General features: G+C 37.5%; 1 protein-coding gene across 4 annotated transcripts in view; it reads right to left on the bottom strand.

Moving 5' to 3' along the window:
• gria3b (glutamate receptor, ionotropic, AMPA 3b) overlaps positions 1 to 22,650 on the bottom strand; it is a 131,798-nt gene that overhangs the window by 11,457 nt on the left and 97,691 nt on the right. For all 4 annotated transcript variants that reach the window (XR_003293573.1, XR_003293574.1, XM_026279553.1 and 1 more), the window contains exons 10-12: positions 20,327 to 20,533; positions 17,255 to 17,628; positions 10,685 to 10,883 (exon numbers count right to left, since the gene is read on the bottom strand). Coding sequence is in view for 2 of the 4 variants with exons in the window: in XM_026279553.1 (XP_026135338.1) it covers positions 10,685 to 10,883; positions 17,255 to 17,628; positions 20,327 to 20,533 (780 nt within the window). In the remaining 2 variants the exon portion in view is untranslated. The remainder of the gene's footprint in view (positions 1 to 10,684; positions 10,884 to 17,254; positions 17,629 to 20,326; positions 20,534 to 22,650) is intronic.

Raw genomic sequence — 22,650 nt, 5'->3', positions numbered from 1 at the left:
TCTGCTGGTAACTGTCAAATGTGATTGTGAATGTGTGATATTACGGGCTGTTTTATCATGGGAGTCATTATATCAAATGATTGCTGTGTGCGATCATATACCAGCTGAAGAATATGCGTCTGTTTTTATTGCGGATGTATATATTGCATGTTTACTCCCTCATGATATTCCCATATTCCCCGAAACACACATCTAGACCATAAAATAATTCTCCATCGTTAGGTATAATCACTGAAATCTTATGGGATGTTCTAGCGTTAAAGTAGAAACCTTTTTCTTGGGGAAAAAAATGCAATGTACACCAGAACCAGAATAAATATCATATATTAACTTGTGTAACCGGCTGATGAATGCATTCAGCACTTCACTTTGCAGAAAAGGGTTGAAAAGATCCAAATGATGACAAATCTAGGGTGTCACACTTATGAGACGTTCAGATTTACAGACATGGTTGCACTTTATTACAGTATGTGTGCTAACATGTACTTATAGTGTATGTACAGTGTATTTATCTAAGAAAGTTCTGGTAGTACAAGGTAACTACATGGAGTAGGGTTAGGTTTAGGGGAAGGTTCAGGGTTAGTTATTACATAGTTATTGTAATTACCATAATAAGTACATAGCATAACATACCGACATTTTATCTACCTTTCATGCTGTTTATTTCACGTAACATATCCCTCATTTTGCTAATATAATGCACAAGTTAAATTCAATAAGGTCACAGCCGGTAACTCCAATGGCATTAAAATATACTGGGGTTTTATCATTACAAGTGCTGTTAACTGTGAATCAAGATGACAACTAAACACAAAGCTCACAGCGTCCACATTACTGTTTCTATTAATAACGGATACATTGCCATCTGTAATTAAAATGCAATCGAGTGATACTGCATGAATAGCAGTTTTACTGCAGCAAGGTCGATAAACAACTCCATTACCATTAACATACATAGGAAAGTGTTATATATGGTGCTACTGACAGAGAAAAGCTAACAACTCAATATCTTGATCCAGATGTGATCAATAATAACACATTTTATTATTAACACAATATATATTGCATGAGTAGTATATCAATAGAGGTCATTTGGGAATCCTTTCTGAAGACTGCACTTCACTTATTGCAACTCAAGTCAAATATGTTAAAAAGATGATTTTCTGAAAAGTGTTTTCACGTTAATGCGAGACAAAAATATTGCTGTATCCCACCTGGCATATCATCTGTCCTAAAAGTATTCAACATTATAATTTGTGCCCCTTAAATGACAGTACATTGGAAATTGTTTCCCAAAACTGTCTTCCTGCTCAGAAGCATATACTGTCCCCATGGGTGTTACCTAAGCTGAATATAGTACCTTTTTCGGTGACATGTTTTAACATTAACCAGAGTAATACCAGTGTATTCTCTAATGTCCCTTGAGTACACTTCTGCATACTTTTTAAAAGGGTACTTGTTATGAATTTTTGTTCTTTATGCTTATGTATGAACTGAATATAAAGTTTTCTTAATTGCATGTTATTTACAATTCAATGAAAATATATTGCAGTTTTATATCATTTATATTGAATGAAATTAGTTTAACTGAAGAGCACTTTTATGACCCACTTAGGTACATCTTTATATGTAATTTCATGATTACTTTAGCTGCCTTTGAAATTTGTGTACTGCCAAGTGCACTGAAAAGCATTTAAAAACAAAGCTTTTAAAGACAAATCACACATATATTTGTAATAACACACAGTTACAAATTAGTAACATATATTTAAAATATTTGAATAAAAATAACATATTTTCAAACATATTTTCTTTAAATGTAATATTGAATAACACACTACAGTTGGATTTAAAATCAAATACTTTAGTATACAAATCAACAGATCAGTCATAAAAAGCATAAAAAGTTATGGAAGTCATTTAATTTTTATAAATATTTGTTTGAAGTACAAGTATGCATTGGATATGATTGAGTACATTGAAGGGGCAAACCAAGGCTAATAAATATAGTGATCATTCAGTGATGGTTTACTGTACATCTGAGTATCTACTTATTATTAGCAGTTTTGTACCGTGATAAAACGCTTCACAGGATCCATGGTTCCATCATGTTATGTGGTCAAACCCGAAACCTTCTACCTCAGCTATAATGGGAAGTGTTACACCTTCCTTCGAGGCGAGACAGTCCTACAATACTAAATTGGTTCAAAAATAGAGCTGTTTCTCTGAAACTGTCTTCATTCTACTTCGATATGTCACTTCAACTACTGAAGACGTGTGAATAACAACAGAGATAGAGGAGCAGAGACAGGTCGACTGCGAGAGTGACGTGAAGTCGAAAGCTCAGCCATTCTCTCCTCCCTTCAGTTTTGTCAAGCGTTTCCAGAGCCCACATTGTTCCGAGCTGGAGGTCAAATCACTCAGCCTGCAAAAATGAAAGTGTCACCGCACTGCAGACGCGCAGCCTGGCATATAAACTTCACATTAGAGTCACCTCCAATGGAAACGAAAGTGTTTACTGCTGCTCTTGCTCCACGGGGCACGAGAGGTTGAGGAGCAAAGCTTCTGAAGACTGTTAGCTCACGTTTGGGAAGACAGGTAGTTTTCAGAGAGCAGAATTAAACAGCATTACGACACAAGCTGCTGCGCTGTCTCTGTCATACAGGGGACAAATCTGCTGCTAAAGTCTGTTGTCACACATGCCACTGATGTGAGAACACGCTCAACAGTTTGAACAGCTTTTTACATTTGAGAATCTCTGCAGCATGTTTGCTTAAAAAACCACAAATGCTTTGCGGCTCTGTCAGGTTCTTGAGTTGGTTATGCTGAAATTTAATGCTTCTCTATATCCAGTGGGTTCAGTGCGATTTGGTGAACTGGTTCACTAACAAGAACCAGTCCAAAATAATGATTTGTTCGGGGACTAGAACATCACTCTTACTCGAGGCTCTGGATTACAGGTAATAATGTTGTAAATAATCTTCATTTTCTTACACAGACCAGTCGTGCAACTTCATAAGATCTCAATATATCGTCTGGAGCCACGGGTATTCATTTTGTGCTCATTGATATGCTTTTTTTATTTCTCAAAAGAAAAAATCCCCAAAGAGCACAGTTTCAGCTGAAATCTTCTTTACTGATCTACTGAAGAATCTAGAACATCTTGGATGGCCTGAGGAAGAGTAAATTAAAATTAAAATTACATTTATGCATTTAGCAGACGCTTTTATGCAAAGCAGTGCATTCAGGCTATACATTTTTACCTGTCATGTGTTCCCGGGGAATCAAACCCCCAACCTTGCGCTTGATAAAGCAATGCTCTACCAATTGAGCTACGGGAACACTAAAGAGTAAATTAACAGCAAGTGATAATTTTCGGGTGAACTGTCCCTTTAATTAGATATTATGGACAACATGTATTTAACCTTTTCAGCTATGAAAGAAACTTGAAGAAAATAGATGTTAGAGTTGGGACTCATTACAAACAGTAATACAGCTCTTTGATCTGTGCATTAATCGATATACAGTAGCTGTATGTCCTGAGTAATCATATTCCACACATTGCAGGCTGCTTTCATCATACGCGTCTCTCAGCCTCTCCTCATATCTCTGTCCTCGCCACAGAGCTTATTATAGTGCTGTTCACATCCACCTCATATCAGACGCACCATCTCACTCTCCACTAGAGCTTTATTCCGAAACCATTTGCTTTCCAGATGGAACATATTTCTGCTCTCTGCCCGTTGCTTTTCTGCAGTATACTGCTTGAGTTGTTACTCTCCGGGAAGCTTTACTCAGTGTACAGCGCTTCCAAAAAGTATGTGTGAATGTCATCGCATTAGATAATCAAAAAGCATCTGCTAGGAGTTATTTTATTCATTAACTCACAACTGTCAGGCATTTCAGCCTGTGTCTCCCTAGAGTTTTTGCCTGAAGGTCCTGAAAGTCCAGTGCGTGAGGTGCTTTTAATTTCAAGGCCAGGCATATTGTTTTGTATAATGTATAAGGTTTAGTGACCCTTTCCCATAATTCCTCAGCTGTGAAAGTGTTTTCATGCTTTGGGGAATCGTGCCGGATGCTGCTTGCGGAGTTACGCATGATATATAGGTTTGGATTAGAAATAATATATGTGCTGTGAGACTTCCTGAGCCCTTCCTGCACATTCAACATTCATTTAGCATTCAGATGTTGTAACGCATATTAAAGTTTAAAATGCAACTGCATGAAAAACTGTGCACTGGACTGGACAGACCACACAGAAAAGTCAGGTTACAGACTGTTTTATTATATTTTTAATATGTCCAGTGGGTAGCTAGAACAGTTTTAAACTTCCACCAGCGAACGCATGAACAAATCTGAACAAGCTAGCTCTGACCGGACTCAAAATTAACATTTACCGAACTCTTTACATATGAGCTAATTAAACAACAATAATGCATTATTTACAAGCAGTCAATGAAAATCTCACTAACAGTTGCTAATTAAGTGCTTTTTACTGTATGCTTAGTATAAAGTGTTGACAAGTTTTTTTTTCTCTCTCAACAGTAATGCCATGGTGCCAGAAATGTCTCGGCCGTATCATTGTACTTTTTCAGTGTGCCCTTGGGAAATTAATCATCTAAATTCCTAAATTAATAGGGTGTGACAAAAAATAATTTCTTTCACACAGTTTGTTTAACAGATGAAACCAGAGTGTAAAACTACTGTAGTCAACAAAAGCTGAAGTTGTGAGCATACCTGCAGTGCATCAAGTGAATGAGAGAGAGAGAGAGAGAGAGAGAGAGAGAGAGAGAGAGAGAGAGAGAGAGAGACTGCTGCTGTTCTTTACCTGAGAAACCGATGTGAGCACCTTGAGAAGATATTGATCAAGGATTACATGTTATCCACCATCACATAACACTGCCTGCGCTCTTTCAATAAAACTGCTTGTGTTTCAGAGGAGAAAAAATATATATCAATGTCAGACGAATCATCGCCATTGTCAGTAGGACAAACTAAACCTCCCTGTTTGAGGTTTGAACAAACCCTCCTTTGCTCTCTAAGACCTGTCAGTGAAGAACAGCATTTTAACAGCATCACCCGGCTGACTGAACAGTGCAGGAATAACCTGAGCCAACACTCTCAATCATCACAGATTCCTCAGGGCCAGAGGTACAGTGATAGTTTTAAATAATAAAAAAAGCTTTCATGCACCATATCTCCTTTTTAATAAATGCAATATTTCATCTGTTCAAGGAGACAGCTCTCCGTTAGATCTGACTGGTATTTCCTTTTTCCATAAGATTAAGCACATCACATTATTTATAACATAAACATGTAAAAAGCTTATTTATTTATTTTAGAAATTTTTAAGAAATTATGGGATCACTATCATAAGGACTAATTTTCACTTTTAAATAAGTATTTTGTCTCAATAAACTAATTTGCTGCATATTAATATTTAGTAAGGTAGTCATTAGGTTTAGGTATTGGGTTGGGTTAAGGGATCTAAAATATGGTCATGCAGAATAAGTAGTTAAACTAGTTAAAGGGGTCATATGATGCGATTTCAGTTTTTCCTCTCTGTTTGGAGTGTTACAAGCTCTTGGTGCATGAAGAAGAGCTGTAAAGTTGCAAACACTAAAGTCTGAAATCCAAAGAGATATTCTTTATAAAAGTTAAGACTCGTCCTAAAACGGCTCAATCAAACTCACCCCCACGTCTACGTCACTGTGTGGGAAGATTTGCATAACGCTGCCAAAGAAACAAGGCTTAACTTTTATTCTCACTATTGCTGCTGCTGCCATGTTGTGGAGATGCTGTGTGTTTCATTGTGAAAGCGAAACGACTTTGTTTGTCCTTTCAAAAGAGAACACAACTAGAAATCAATAGTTAGTTGCATTTACAACACTGTTCCAGAACAGATGTGTGCAGCACATTTTACGGAGGACTGTTTCCTGAACCTGGCAAGGCTGTGCACTAAGGCTGTTTCTATAAAGTGAGGCAGTTCCAACTTTGCAAAGACAGTCTGGCGATTCTGACTCACAGTCTATAAGTACGCTTCAACCCAGTCTCATGGCAAATATGTACCTCTGGGTAGGTTTCTGCAACACTGATTTTACGCACCTTACTGAACGTGTCACAGCAGTTTCAAAGAGAAATGTCCACTGATTGGCGCTAAAAGAATGGTTTCATTATATGAACCCTTGCACGTTTTTATTACGTTTATCTAGGTATTGCTGTGTTTTTATTATGTTGCTTCTGGTGCGTATTGCGACAGTTCAGAATTCAAATATCCGGGGACTGTCGCTAAAAGGTAATGCTTTATCATGTTGGATATTTGTCGTACACCAAACTCAACTCTAAACCTACCCGATAGTGTTAACAAATGCAAAACTGATGTAAAAACGCAATTGTTGATGCAACCGTGCCATTTCAGCTTCCTTACATGTAGATTTGAGCCACTTTATCGAACCGTGGTTACACAAGATTCGAACCTGGAGCTCCTCGCCTCCGAAGTCCGTTTTCTGTACTCCATGATTTACCGAACAAACCTACCGCCTCTGAAAACCCACACATATGAAGCTGGATATGTGCGATGCTAATGTTCAAAAGCATCAGTTTTCAAATCTCCCAGCATATTAATATTGTTTTTAAGTCATCCATCACATGATATTCTTCAAGTAATTGTGCGAAAATTATGCTTTATTAAACAAAACTGTAAATTTGTGTGAAAAGGAATGAAAGGCGTCAGCGTTTTACTGCCTCTATTTCTTTTGGAAACTGCAGTGATATGAACTTATTGGTAAATATTGGTACGAAAACATGCCCTCAGGTACGTATTTGCCATGAGACCAGGTAGGTACAGTACGTTTTCATATGTAAAGAAGTTCCCACTGATGATTCAAACGTGTAGAGTAGTGCTTTTTGTTTGTCATTTCTCTGATCACAAATGCATGGTTTTATGTTTACGCAGTATGATATGCAATGCAATGTGTAAAAACACATTATAAGTCATTATAATCAGTAATTATGTCCCCACTGGATGCAACAAATGCCTCATTTAGAATAGGTTTTATTGGTTTTGTCTCGTCGACATGGCATCAAAGTATGGTGTAACATTTCCGTCACACATGCTTGACGTATTCAGCCAATCGCAACACAATGAATAGCTGGCCAATCAGCGTAAACCTTGTGTTTTCAGAACGATGAGCTTTGTAAAAATCAATGCGTTTCAGAGAGGTGGGGCATAGACGAGCAACAATAATGTACATTATGTGGAAAATGTTGAACTTTAAATCACAAATACACCGCATTACACTAAATAGACAACATAATGTTATTTTTATCAACGTCATATGATCAGTTTACAGTGAGATTTGGTCCTTAAAAGAGTGTTACCAAAATAATGTGTACATCTAGATCATATCATGGCAATTCTAACTCCACAAATAATTACAAATATTGTCTGAATGATGCATTGCATTAATAGATTTTACAATGCTAGGATTTATAATGTATTTCAGGACGTTGCTTAATATTGACACAACGTGTAGCTGGTTCTGAGTGCAGAGTTGAGAGCCCCAAACACAAGAAGGAATTATAGACTAACAACTTTGGAACATTTATTTGTAAATGTTGAGTAAACCAAGAAAACAAATTAAATATAAATAATGAACTTGGGGGTTGTGTCAAAGGTGTCTCACTCCAAATGTTGTGGATGATTTGAAACATCCAGCTGTTCTCCGCCGTATGGCTCTAATTAAACTGGAATGTGTTTCCTGAAAACAGATCTAAAATAGAGCTTGTATCTCCATTAATCAGGATTCCCCCTCCCCCATCAAACCTCTGCTTTTAATTAAAATTCCCCTGGAATAGCAGTTCACACATGTCATTGGAAATCTGAAAGCTGTAGAGTGAAACTAGGACACTCGTTATATAGAATATTTGAGATCCCCAAACCTTTGGTTGTCGACTTGCAAACATTTAATGTCATCAAATGCATGCTGGAGTGCAAACCTTCAACTGACAGGACAGTAAACACACCTCCTAATGGATGTGTGTGTGTTGAGCATGCAGTTATTAAGTTTTAAAGAAACATGCAGATAGCTAATTACAGCCCTAATTGCAATGTCTCAATGTGCTCATGGATGTGTTGCTTACTTTATTCTTAATATATTTCAAGTGTACTATTCGACCCTCTGGGCTGCTTTTCATTACTCAAAATTTGCAGGCCCAGGTAAAGCAACTAATTACGGTTTCTGAACTGACCTCAGTGGCTGTATGCAGGATTTGATTAGGCTATAGAGATGCCTGTCTGCTTTGCCTCCCTTCACTCTGACAGCTCAGGCTAACTCGAGGTTGTTCACAGCACCTACAACAATCATCTCCATTGACTTAATGACTGCTTCATCAAAGAGGGCTGTATAGTGCAGACCTGACTGACTGTTTCAGCTAAAAGAGAGGAATTTCCCTAACAAGCATGTGTGGGAAAGGAGCGATTGCAGCTCTTGGCAGAGCTGATATTTCTTTTTGTTTGTTCTCCAACAACAAGCCCCAAATGGTCTCCCTGCTGTAATGAATTTCCATGCTGAGCCAGATTTAACTGGTGAAGGCAGTTGGCTAAAAAAGCACTGCAACTATACTTGTAAAGAAACCTGGAATCACCAAGGCACCAGCATCCAAAATGCATCATGGATTAATGTCAATTAATCAGATAACAAGTGGCATAGTTCTTTTGTTTTAGCATTTAGTATATATCAAGGTGATTTTACAAACCAGCTTCACTGGGAAAATGTGCCTGTGACGATGATGATATTACGTTGCTTCTTGCACGTTTTGTGACAAAGTAAACGTCCAATGAATTGTGCTAAATTGGAATTGAACTACTGGTTTTCGTCTGGTCAGAGGAGAACTGACCCCCAACTGAGCCTGGTTTCTCCCAAGGTTTTCTTCTCCATTCTGTCACCGATGGAGTTTCGGTTCCTTGCTGCTGTCGCCTCTGGCTTGCTTAGTTGGGGTCACTTCATCTACAGCGATATCATTGACTTGATTGCAAATAAATGCACAGACACTATTTAACTGAACAGAGATGACATCACTGAATTCAATGATGAACTGCCTTTAACTGTCATTTTGCATTATTGACACACTGTTTTCCTAATTAATGTTGTTCAGTTGCTTTGATGCAATGTATTTTCTTTAAAGCACTATATAAATAAAGGTGACTTGACTTGACTAAATTGCTTTTTTTTCGTTTTATCCAAAATGGATGAACGTGTATTTGACAATATGCTGCTTGCACTACATATCACAGCATTTTGGAAATAAAGTGTGAAAGTGGTGAGTGCCACTAAAATGTAAAACGGATTTGAAGATAATGTAGCTCCTACACTAAACCCAACCCTAAAGTACTAAAGCAAGAGTGAGAAAGCCGTGCCACATTAATTGGATTCTACAACTCTTCAAGCTCTTTTATTGTGATTGCGTTTCACAGGACTTGGCACCACAAGTGCAACACTGTACCAGGTGCGCTACAGAGCAAGTCTACTTGCTGCAGAAATGCCATATGTTTGTATTTGATTATGTGATGCTAAAGTCCAGATGTATTAGTTTACAAATTGTGCACTATGGTAAAATTATAGGACATTACACAGTATTATGCAAGGAACCACACAAAAATAAATCTTTATCAATCTGCTACTATCATAATTTTTGTGAAAAGCTACACAAGCTGTTGAGGGGTCACAGACAGCCAGGCAGCTGCAAGATATAAAGCAGTGTTGATCTGTAGCACTGCTACAATCGTGTTGCTTTTTAATAGTAATTAATTAGCAAAATTCCACTGGCCAACACTACAATTTTCTGGCATAAAACTTAAGGCACTTAAGTTTTATGTAGAACATTTTCTGTCTGCAGTTTAGAATCACAAACAGTGATGTCCATTTTGTGAATGAATCACTTGCAATGAATAGAACGGGTTATCAAAAGTCTGAATAGGTTTGTGAATCAGTGTGAATCATTTAGACAGCTCACCCTGATTTATTTGGAGTGGTTTCTCTCAGCATAAAAAAGTAACAAGATCCAAATGAGTGTTGGAGGAAGTAGATACTGACTCACAAACACGCATGTTCAACTTGTTAATGACTCTTCAATTGAACTCTTGAACTTGTGAATCATATACTTTTGAAAGCACCCCATTTTCTTTTTTCTTGTCATTATTATGTAAGTTAGCCTTAAAGTAACCTAGTATGCACCAAAACAATGACAAGATTCCATTTATAAGATAAATGCATTCAAAATGCAAGCCTATCTATGATTACTTAAGCTTCGCATTAGATTTTCAGTCCAATCAGATGCCATCTAGAATCGGAGTTGTCCTGCCCCTTACACCATAAAAGACACTGAAGCTGCGACTGAAATTGGTAACTTGTTTGCATATTTCCAATGTTCTGTATGGTGAATCTAGTGGATAGAGAGTGATTTTGATGAATAATAGTTAGATGAAAGAGAGGTTTGGCAAAGTATAAAGCACATAAAAAAAACAGTAGCACTGTGGGAACCTTTCTTCTCATGTCTGTTTCTTCAAAAGCCACAAGCCTAACCAAAGGATGGATTCTGATAATTATGACACATTTTAATCCTGCTGATTTGAACTCAGTGGAAGATCAATGCAGAAGCATAACACCCTAGACAGGAGACTCACCCTAAAGAACTCTTTGGTTGACCCTGAGTCCAAGGTTCCGTATGCGATCTCTGTTTGTTTGGCTAGATCTTCAGCGCTCTCTATGGGAGAGACCATCCTCTCTACTGTGAGGAAAGCAGCCAGGTTAGCCGTGTAGGACGAGATTATGATGAGGGTGAAGAACCACCAGACGCCTCCCACTATTCTGCCCGATAAGGACCTGATGCACAAACACACAACTCTCAGGGCTTGAATATGAGGTTAACACAAAAACAGATATGGTCGCACAAGAGCTTGGGGATCAATTATCACTATTAACTATGGCTTTTTCTCAAACTCTTAATTTGCTGCTTATTAAAAGTTAGCAAGGTAGTTGATAAATTTAGGTATGAGTTAGGATTGAGGGATCTAAAATGTGAGCATGCAGAATGATATTAAGATGTGCTATATAAGCACTAATAAACAGCCAATATGCTAGTAATATGCATGTTTTTAAACAGCTAGTTGGAAGTCAATGTGTACTGTCAACTGTCTGGTTAACAGCTTTGTTCAAAATATCTTCTTTTGTGTTAAACAAAAGAAAGACCCTCCTGCAGGTTTAAAAAAAATGAGATGAGTAAATGACAGAATTTTTTTTAGGGTGAACTATCCCTTTAATGTCAATAAGTTTACATCTCAACAAGTTTCCACCCCGGTTAAACCTAAAAAGAACAATAGATTAAGAAATGAGTTGCATATCAGTTTAAATATTTGTTAAATGTGGTTATCAGGAAGCGATTGCAATGTCAAAGTGATATTCTCGTTCTTTGTACTGTGCCATTGTAGATGTTTTTTTTGTTCGCTAACTTTGTTTAAATACATGCCTTGATTCCTGAGTTTCTATTTAGCCACATAGAAAAGCCGTTTTCACAAACACAATATCATCACCTTGGAATTATAAGGTTCTATCTGATATTTTTGCCAAATTCACATTCTTATTTGATAATTTGTTTACATTGTGATAAATATATATACACTATTGAACTCTTGAAATGTCATGGAAAGCATTACATTTACCTTTCTCATACATGTCAACACCAATTTTATGTTTTAAAACATATAAGCAAGCTGTTTGTGTTTCTTGATAATTATTGCTTCAATTAATATTTTGCAAAACTTATAATTCCAAGTGAAAAAAGATTTTTTAGAATTTCCATTTGACCTGTTCCTAAAATCCCTTTTTACAAGTTTGAGAGGATTTTGATATTGCACATTTAGAATACATTTAGGGTCTCTGTCGTTTTCATGTATAAAAGAGAATTGTTCCCCATTTAATTTTTGCTATTATGGAATACAAATCTTTGAAGCTCAATATCTCAAAACTGGTCAGAATGCAGTTAGAACCTTATTAAACCAAGGTGGCAATATATTCACACATATATACAGAGTTTGTGTCTCCTTTCTGGTCTGGCAAAAGTTTGAGTCTCAAAGCTCAGTTTACTGTTGCCTAGACAATATCTTAGCATAATCAAATAACATATGGGATCAATGATTGTATTATTCCCTCTAAAGTGTTCTTGCCTTGGGCTGAATGTAAGATGGTTTGTCCTTTTGAAGACTATGTGTTCTCTCAACCATATGGGTTTGTGAAATGCATATACAAAGTTCAAATAAAAAGTAGAAAACCTTATGGACTTATCTAATGGAATTATTGAATTTTAGATTAACATGATTTTTAATAATATTGTAGAGGCAATTGAAATCTATTCTGCAGTGATGCAGTCTTCTAAAATGTAATATCTAATCAATAGTGTTCAACATAACTATGGTATAGACTAGGCCAAATGCTAGTTTATAAGCTACAGGCATGATTGGATTGATAGAATAAATATATAATAAACAAACACATAAATAAATAGTTATTAATTCAATTAAAATATATCTGTCTGTGTTCTGCATGTGTATTCAGTGCAATGGTAAAGCATATTGGAATATTTGTGCAGTTTTAGAGCTACGTCTGATAGTTTAGGTGTAATTGCATAAATAAGATCTAAATGTATATCAGTCATATCTGGGTTTGCATTTTTCAGTCATTTTCAATATGGCCATAAGACTAGATTGAAAATCTGGTCTTTTCTTACCCCTCAATCACAGCTAACTGAATGAAATATTGATAAATGCTTTTATTTTATTGTATTAGTATTTATTTAATTTAATTATTATTATTTTTTCTTTTTAAAGCAAGCACAGGGGAATACAAGGGACTCTACGAAATGATCCATGACAGCGAGCCGCACAACCGAGTTATTAATTAATCAACTTCCTGCTGTTAAATGGAAGAACAATGTGAATAATCATACATCTCTGTCATGGATGCGTACAAAGCGCTGCAGCAGGACTTCTCAAACAATAAATGAATCAGGTAAATGAGAAATTCATCAAAAGAGCCAAATGAGAATATTTTGCTCAGCTAATCCTTTACAAAAGAACAAATTAAAACTAGAGCTGTGTCGGAATAATCTTTCAAATGTGAAATGCTTAAAATTACCTTCAAAATTAGAGCTGTGATGTTTTTAATATGCTTGTGAGCAGTGCTGAGTAGATTACTTGCAAAATTGTAGTCTGTTACTGATTTAAAGTTACATGACAAAACATTTAGTAAGTAATGTAATCCATTACATTTCAGATCAGATAATATTTTCTGATTACTTTTAGATTACTTTTGACCTAAATTATCTTTCTCATAAATTTAAGATGACAAATCACTTTGATCTTCAGGAGAAAGCAATTTGTCAGTGAAGAGTGCGCAAGTGTTTTGCTTCATATCAGTTTTCTGTTTCTGCCATTTAAAATAAAAATCTGTTTTTATTGTTAGTTTTATTTTATTCTGTTTGTATTTTAAGTAGGGAGGATTAAATTGTTTACTGCTTATTTTATTTAAAAAGTTTATGTTGGTTGTGCGTGTTGTTTGCTGTTAGCTGTACAGTAATATGTATCTACAAAAAAAACTTTTTGCTACCTGTTAATTGCACCTGCGACTCTACCTGCGTGACTCCACAGAGCAACGACACAGACAAGGCACAGTAGAAACTTTCCTTTATTCTACTTCCCTTCCTTTCCTTCCTCTCTCCACCACTTTCAGCATGTGGTTCCACTATATTCCTGTTGTCTCTCAACATAAACACTTACACAACACACAGGAGTTTGCACTATCATTCTAACCTGCGTCCAATCCACCCTTCTTCTTTTGCACCCCTTTCATTTTCTATGGGCATGCGGAGTCTCTGACTCTGTTAGGCTCGACTGAGACCAATATTAAACCTGAAGAGACTGCAACCCCTCCTGCTCTTTCCAACAACTTCGCTTTCACCCACGACCCCAGTCAGATTGGAAGAGGTGGGGGCACTGGTCTAGTCATTTCCTAAAGCTGGAAATACCTTCTATGCTGTTATAATTTTAAAAATACTTCCTATGAATTTCATGCCATTACAGTCACACTCCCTGTAAAAATCCACGTTGTAGTTATTTTTTGACCCTCCAGGTCAGCTAGGCAACTTTCTAGAAGAACTGGATTTGCTGTTGTCCTCATTCCCGGAGGAAGACAGACCTTGAGTACTTTTTAGTGACTTCAATATCCACCTTGAGAAGCCACATGCTACTGACTTCCATGCTCTCCTATCCTCTTTTGACCTTCGGCAGCTCAACACCTCAGGTACCCATGAATCAGGTAACCAGCTCTACCTCATCTTTACATGCAGTTTTAACACAGATAACATCTTGATTAAACCATTGCATGTCTCTGATCATTTCATTATAACTTTCAATCTACATCTACCTTCTTCCACACCAAAACCCCTCTGCCAGTTTCACTTAGAAGAAATCTAAGGTCACTTTATCTTCCTCTACTTTCCTTTGTGTTATCATCCTCTCTTCTCACCCTCGCACACTTCTCATCATTAGATGTGACTTGTGCCATAGATACATTATTTAGTCCCCTAACTAGCTGCCTAAACAATATCTGTCTTATTTCCTCCATATTTGCACAAGATACTCTCTCCAATCCCTGGTTAACCGATGTCCTTTACAAGCACTGGACTAAACTCAGGGTAGAGTAGAGAAAATGGCACAAATCAAACTAATTCAGCTGATCTTAGAAGGTATCAGTCACAGCTATCTTAATTTTCCACCAAAATTCACGCTGCCAAATCTACCTTCTTCTACAACAAGATTAACAGCACATCATACACACGCAAACTCTTCAATACTCACAAACATTCGTTGCCCACCTTTGTTCAATCTCCACCAACTCCCACCACCTCTTTAACTGCTGACAATTTTGCCAATTACTTCATAAACAAAACCACATTCATGAGCAGTTAGTTCTCGGTTCTCCCCTAGGAACTCATAGCAAACACACTGACCATCTTCTCTCCTCCTTGCTCAAAAAACCTACTCTAGACACCTCACTTGTTGAAAGCTACAGGCTCAAGTGTCTTCCTTCCTCTCACAGAAATACCAGCTGGACAATAACCATTCTGGATTTAAAAGTGGCCATTCAACTAAAACTGCCTTGCTGCCGGTCACTTAAGTGCAATGGAGTATAAGAGTTGAGTCAAAATCTTCAGTTCTCCTTCTGCTAGATCTTTCTGCTGCGTTTAACGCTGCTAATGATGAAATCCTTCTGTCCATCCTCTCATCACTGGGCATCACCGGAACTGCACTCCATTAGTTTGAGTCTTCCCTCACAGGTAGGTCATTCAAGGTGGCTTGTGGAAGGGGAGAGGTGCCCAAATCACATCAACTGGTCACTGGGGTTCCTCAAGGATCAGCTCTTGGACCCCTCCTCTTCTCTATATACATTACATCACTGGGACCCATAATTCAGGCACATGGCTTTTCCTACCATTGCTATGCTGATGACAAAAAAAAGCTCTAACTCTCATTTCAACCAACTGAACCAATGATATCTACTCAGATCTCAGACTGCCTGATGGACATCTCAGCATAGATGAAAGAACATCACCTGCAGCTTATCCTGGCAAAGACAGAGCTTCATCTTCCAAGCCATCTCATCAGTACAGCACCATCCAACTGGGGTCATCAATGATAATCCCATCATGTTTGTCCAGGAATCTTAGGGTGATCCTTAATGATCAGCTGACCTTTAAAAATCATATTGCAAAAACAGCACGATCATGCAGGTTCGCACTATACAACAGAAGGAAGATCATACCCTCCTTACAGAGCATGTATCATAGCTTTCTTGTCCAGGCCCTTGTTATTTCTAGGCTGGACAACGGCAATGCTTTTTCTGGCTGGACTTCCAACATGTGCTAACAGACCTCTGCAAATGATTCAGAATGCAGAAGCTTATCTTGTTTTTATTGAGCCCATGTCACACCGCTTCTCATCTCTCTGCACTGCCTGCCTCCAGAAAAGCCACTAGCTCTGCACCCTCCTTCCTGCTCTGTCCTATGCATCTACATCTCCTCCAGAAGCCTGCATTTGGTAAATAAGTGGTGGCTCGTGGTTCCATGGCAGAGAGGCAAAAAATCCCTCTCAGTGTTTTCTTTCACCATACCCTTTTGGTGGAGTGACCTACCTAACTCCATCTGGACAGCCGGATCTCTCACAATCTTCAAGAAACAACTGAAAGCCCATCTCTTCTGTGAGCATCTAACAGCTGCCTTTACTTTTTATATTCTTTTTTCCTTTATCCTTACCTGTCCTAGCTTTTACTATTTGGACCAATGACTGAAACATTGCATAACAGGCACTTCTTATCTTTATTGCCATCGTATGATGAATTGCTTGTTTTATTCCTCAACAAGTCCCTTTGGATAAACGTGTCTGCCAAATTAATGAATGTAAATGTTAAATGGTATAATCTTGTACCATACTGACATAAAAAATACAAAGAGAAAGAAAATATATTACATTCATTGTTATTAACAACATGAAGAGCATAAAACATTATATTAAGAAACATTGTTACCAAAGTTTCCCAAACTGGGGTTTGTGAAGGAACTGCAACGGGTTCATGAGATGAATGTAAAAGCTAATAATTAAATAAATCATAAACATCTTTTTACAATTATAGCAATCAAAATAAAACACTTTATAAAAATTAGGAATATTATATCTGTTTACCTACATATCATTTTGACCATGTGAATAATGTTTAATCTATAAAAAGTAACTGTAGTTTGATTAAAAGTATTTTAAATGTAATGTAATAACATTACATTTAAACAAGTCGTAATAACAAGTCGTAAATTTTTGGAACCTGATTACGTAATCCAGATTACTTGTAATTGGCTATTTCCCAGCACTGCTTTTCAGTAACGCTCTGTTTGGTAGAGTTATCCAACATTTTGACTAATTAATTCTCAATTTTTAGAGTCTTTTTTTATTTTTATTGATGGATAAGAAAATCACAGATGTATAATCTGGTCTGAGGCCATATTGAAAATCTAAAATGGTTTTCAGTTACATCTGCTCTGAGAACCCCAGTGTATTTAAAACAGTGATATATTGTCTGCTCATACACGCTAACCCACATATGGACACTATTTTTATAGCCATAAAGCAACACATCGATGATGTACCAACCTTGGTGAGATATCACAGCCCTGCTGCATGAAGGCCCCTAGAGAGAACCACAGGCTGTTAAAAATCCCAAAGTCATTAGGCGGGTCTGGAGAGGTCTGGGGGTCTTTGGCTTCATCAGTCTCATCCAGGTGCCACTCGTAGGGGCTGAAGCGGCTCACGAGGAACAGCACCACGCTGACGCCGATGTATGCGAATACGATACACATCCAGATCTCATATGCCAGAGGGTCCAGGAATGAGAACACACCCGGTTTGGACTTCTGAGGTTTCTTGATCATAATGGAGATGCCCAAACTCATGAAGGGCTTAGAAAAGTCAATGACTTCCTCTCGCACAAGCGTGATCGTTAATGGTGCGACGGCTATATCTGCTCTCTGGAAATGGGGACATGAACAAAATGTGTTTAATTCTGAACATGCACCAGTACATTAAACATGCAATGCAATTCAACTACTTTTCCATATCTTAGCAAAGTATTTATTTCTCACAAGGAAGGTTTGGCAGGTTTTGCTGCAAATTTACTTCAAGCTGTACATCACAAAGGGTCTTAGTGGAATGTTCAGGTTTCAGTACAACTTAAGCCTTGCCAACAACATTGATGGCATGCTGTTGATTACAACAGACAATATTGTCAACTTATTTCTTTGTTTTGCTAAATTTAAATGTAATTTTTTTTGAACATTTAACTTTTTTTTTTTTACTTCAGAATGGTATAAATTTTTGTGGGGCTGTTTTTGACATGAACAACAACAACAACAACAACAACAACAAAATCTTTGATATAATTTGAAAAGGATAAATGGTCTTCAAAAATAGTCACTCCTGTGATCTTTCTGTAGTAAATGAACAAATTGAATTGTTGAATGAATTAATGAATTTTTGGGTACAATGTCCAAATCAGTGAAGTATTCCTTCATAAGGTCGAAAAATATATACCCAAATTAAATACCTAAATAATAATAATAATAAAAATAAAATAAAAATCCTGAAAATGCTCTCTCTCTCTAGGGCATCTAGTGGTAACACCTTATGATTTTCTTTATATCTCCCACCAGATGGCACATACTAACTTGGTATACATTGTAAGGGTATATTTTTAAGAGCATATTATATAGATTATATAGAGTATATTTTTTCTTATTACAAATTATTTAAATTCAACTCTATATTATTTTCTGTAGTCTAAACCTGGAACTTTCTATTAACATTTGGATGAATTAATCAGATTAATTTCTCGCAGTACATTACACCAGCTCAGAGGGGGTCATTTAGAGATTTCTCAGGCCTTGGTGTGCAGAAGGAAGCCCGGAAAATGACATTCACAGAGCCAGGACTTTCACTGCCTCAGAGAAGAACATGTGATGTGTAACAGAAAAAGCTTTTTGACCGTGTAGCACAGAAGTGACAGCTGAGCATTCACTTGACTAGATATGAAGAGTCTTGCTAATTTCTGTGACCCATACGCCGCTGTATCAGGCGACAAACAGCGCATAATAGGCACAAGCAGGAGACTTTGTTGGAATTTTTTTTTTGTTAATGCTTCCCTTCTCATGCTTCACATAAATTTGCGGCACAGCCGCTTCCCAGTTCCCATAATCCTCAGAGGCACTGTAGCATGAGGGTATAATAAAACGACAGTGAAAGATTTTATCTAGCATGTGTCCTCAGCCAGGAGAACATTAGTTATGCAATCAGGAAGTGTAAGGTCACTGCAACTCTGCAGGTGAACGCTGGTTATAAAAGCCTCTACAAATATTAATATCCTTTTATCTTGTGGTTGTAGTGAATGGAACTCCAGTGCACTGTCTCAATAAATCATATAATCGTTTGCATATAAATAGCTAATTAAGAGTCTACCAGAAGTGATTTATCAGTGAGGAAGAAATACGCCTCAAAACTCTCAGCGTCTACTGCACGCTAGACAAATAATTGCATGTGATCTTTTTAATTCTGAAATTAGTATTGCACAAATGTGCACAGGTAAAATCCAATTGATATCAAAAGCTGTTTATAAAAGATGAAAGAAAACAAATTAGGTTGGATAACACATTTAGAAGAATCCCATAGGAATCATTTCATGTTTTTATCTCTTTATGGCAAAAAAATAAAATAATTAATACAAAAAAAAAAAAAAAAAAAATCAATGAAAGCTGTAAAGTTTCTACATTTAAAAGCAGAAGAATTCGATGTCATTGTTTAGACAGAACTGTCGTAACTGTCTGAAAACTTAAACATATGACAGGAATTGATCATGATTATAATATGATTACATGATTATACTGTAGTATCAATCAGTGTTATTTTGAAGGTTTATCTGCCCAAGCTACAAACTACTCTTAATTTAAAGTCAAGCTGCAATTTTAAACATGACAAACTATTAAGAAAAATCTACATGTCCAAAGGTTAAACATGGCTAAGAAACATTTGTCCTGACTATCTGAGCTAAAAGTGCAATGGTTCAGTGATGGTGAGATTTTTTTCTTTTTATCTCCACATGCATTTTTCCCCCATTTTGAGAATAATTTGAGTATAATTTCCAACGTTAGCACATCAAAACCAGGCAATCTCTCTGGCTGATGGTAAGGAAATTGAACAGATGAGGTAGCCTAACCCTCATGCATTTTGTATATGGTCCTTCTTCTTGAATGTCGGCTCAGGGAATTGGAAGTGATTTCATTGGGTTTTCCTCCATTTATAGCAAGGGAGCTTTTTGACAAATGCAAAAATGGTGAGTTGCCTGGGCGTACTGTGAAAAGTGCCTTAGAGATCCAACAGCATAGAGGTGAATCAAAGCAGTGCATGCTGGGAAGGAGCATGTTTAAAAAACAGTCTCACTACCAGCACTGTCTGGCTGCAGTTATAGTTGAACGACACCCAGACGTTTCCAGTCAATTTCCCCACGCTCTTTCCCATCAGGCAATTCACTTCTTCCAACCCCTTACTTGACAGCAATTTCTAGCGAATTTCTCTTTTAAATGTATCATTTATGCAAGGCTTATGAATAAAAGTGACTACTGCTGAAGGAAAGGTTAGTGTTTCTCCGTAAGAGTTCCTAACAAATTCAATACTCACCCCATAGACTAGTTCACCCACCATCCCGTTCCAAGTCTTGGTTTCAGGGTCGCGGGCACCATATTTTCCATCCATGACTATGGACAGTCTGTATTTAATCCCAACATGTTTTGCAATCTCGGAAGCTAAATCGACACAGTAGCCTTCATACTTGTCATTGCCTTCCAGATGCATGTGGTTTTTCTTGTACATCACATATGGTGCTTCCTGTTAATCAAACACACTCTCATTTATTATAATCTTCACTTACTGCTTTCATTGTCCAGTGTCACAGGTACCAGAGCCCACCGACAGTTTATCAGTCACAGGCATGCAGGCATGCTGGAATATCATGACTGTGCATTTATACCCACCTATTCTCTCACACACATAATCCACAAAACTGGAACACATACAAGACGAATGACTGAAGCAGTCAGACCAAACTGGTAATTCCCCAGCCTCTTCTAAGGCCCTCTTTACACCTGGTATTAATATTCATCTCAGGTGATCCCATCACAGGTTGCCAAATGAGACAAATTGTCTCCACCTAAGGTATATTCTGATAGATAATCTCATTTAAAATCTGGATCTTGTGCTATTGGTCTAAGAAATCACAATAATATTTGCATGTTTTACTCTGGGACTCGAATTATGGTCTCAAAAAGGATCCTGAGTTCAGGCACACTTATTATAGGTGACAATCACCTCAATCTCTAGTTGCCAAAGTGTATTTTAAGAAACCGAGAATTTGCAAGAAACTCATGGCTTTGAGTGGCTGCCTAGCAACTGTATACAGGGGCACAGTGTTTTGAAATGAATGCTGCAATAAATTCACAGACTAGTTTATGGATGGCTGGTTCTTGGTTTGGGTTTGGGCCACTGTCCTGCAGAGCTCCATCACTAATCACAATAGCATCTGAACAATCTAACCCAAAGGTGCCTTCCGTTGAGATCTATGTACCTGCAGAGTTCAGTTCCAGCCCCACTCCAGCTCATCTGTAATAATTATCAAGTGTTCCTGAAAATCTTAATTAGCTTGTGCAGGTGTGTTTGATCAGGGTTGAAGCTGAGCTTTGCACGAAGGTAGATCTCCAGGAATAGGAATGGGAGCTCATGATCTAAACTACTGTATGTATTGCCTATGCCTGATCTAGGATTATTGTTTTGAGTTTGGGTCTCATTATAGATCTGGGCTGTGGTATAAGTCTGAATCTAGGTTTTGAATTGTATAGTCTTGACTCCACCAATGTTCTTAATATGCATCTGCAGTAACTACATGAGTTTTATCACATACATCATTGTACATCATATACATCACATGGTATGTGTTGGGTGAGTGGACATCATATGCGTCCTTGTCTACCTATGATTATGGAATGAATATGTCCACAAAAAAGTGGACTCTGTTTAACTGCATTTGGGACTGTCTACTTTGGATCAAAACACTGGAGATGGATGACATCAGGCATAAACAGGGTCTGAGACCATAAAACAAATCAAAATAAGTTTGATTCTGGTCTTCTCTGTTTCACACACATGCACACACACTGTCACGTTGCAATATCCCAAGGGTCTGAAATGCATTGGCAGTTGAGGGTGAGAGGTGAGGTAGGCAAGAACATATGAAGTGAGAAGGAATCCGATTCATGAAGTAAATGGCAGTGACTGTAGAGGAATCATAGTGTTAATTCTGTTCAGACATATTCAAGCACATATACGACAGAAGCCTATATCATTCCAACAGAAAGAACACTGGACATATGCCTGCTAAAAAGACCAGCTTTCACCAGCTAGAATTTCAGGCTGGTTGATGCCAGGTATTGCTGGTTAGGTGTCTATTGCAGTTTTGGTCTAGCTGGTCGACTAACATGGTTGATCCAGAGATACTGGCTGACTTGCTGGTTTAACTATATAAACAGACTGGTGCCATGTTAGGGACCAGCATCCAAAAACAAAATATATGGTCTTTTCAGTAGGGAAACAAAACCAAGCAAAAACGAAGCTATTGTTAGGATCCAAACTCAAAAGCACTTTATCGACAAACAGAATTGAACAAAGTAAAAGTGTGCAAGCTGGTTTTATACCCCCCCCCCATTTCAAACATTGTGGCAGCGGCTTGCTTGTCACTATTACCAAACAAAATGGCTTCTTGCAGTGAGGATGCATCCCATTAGAGTCAGAGACAATTAGGGTGCTAGTGGGTTAGCAATGGTTTGTTTGTTCTGTGCTGAATGTATCCTCTCACCTCATCCTTTGTGTGATTGTTTTCCTCCTGAATCCCTCTGATAGAATAACTGACAGCTGCTCACATTCAAGTCATTTGAAAGACTGACCTTGGTTTT

The sequence above is a fragment of the Carassius auratus genome, chromosome 14, assembly GCF_003368295.1.
Source record: "Carassius auratus strain Wakin chromosome 14, ASM336829v1, whole genome shotgun sequence".
Taxonomy (NCBI): Eukaryota; Metazoa; Chordata; class Actinopteri; order Cypriniformes; family Cyprinidae; genus Carassius; species Carassius auratus.
This window is presented reverse-complemented; position numbering and strand designations above follow the sequence as displayed.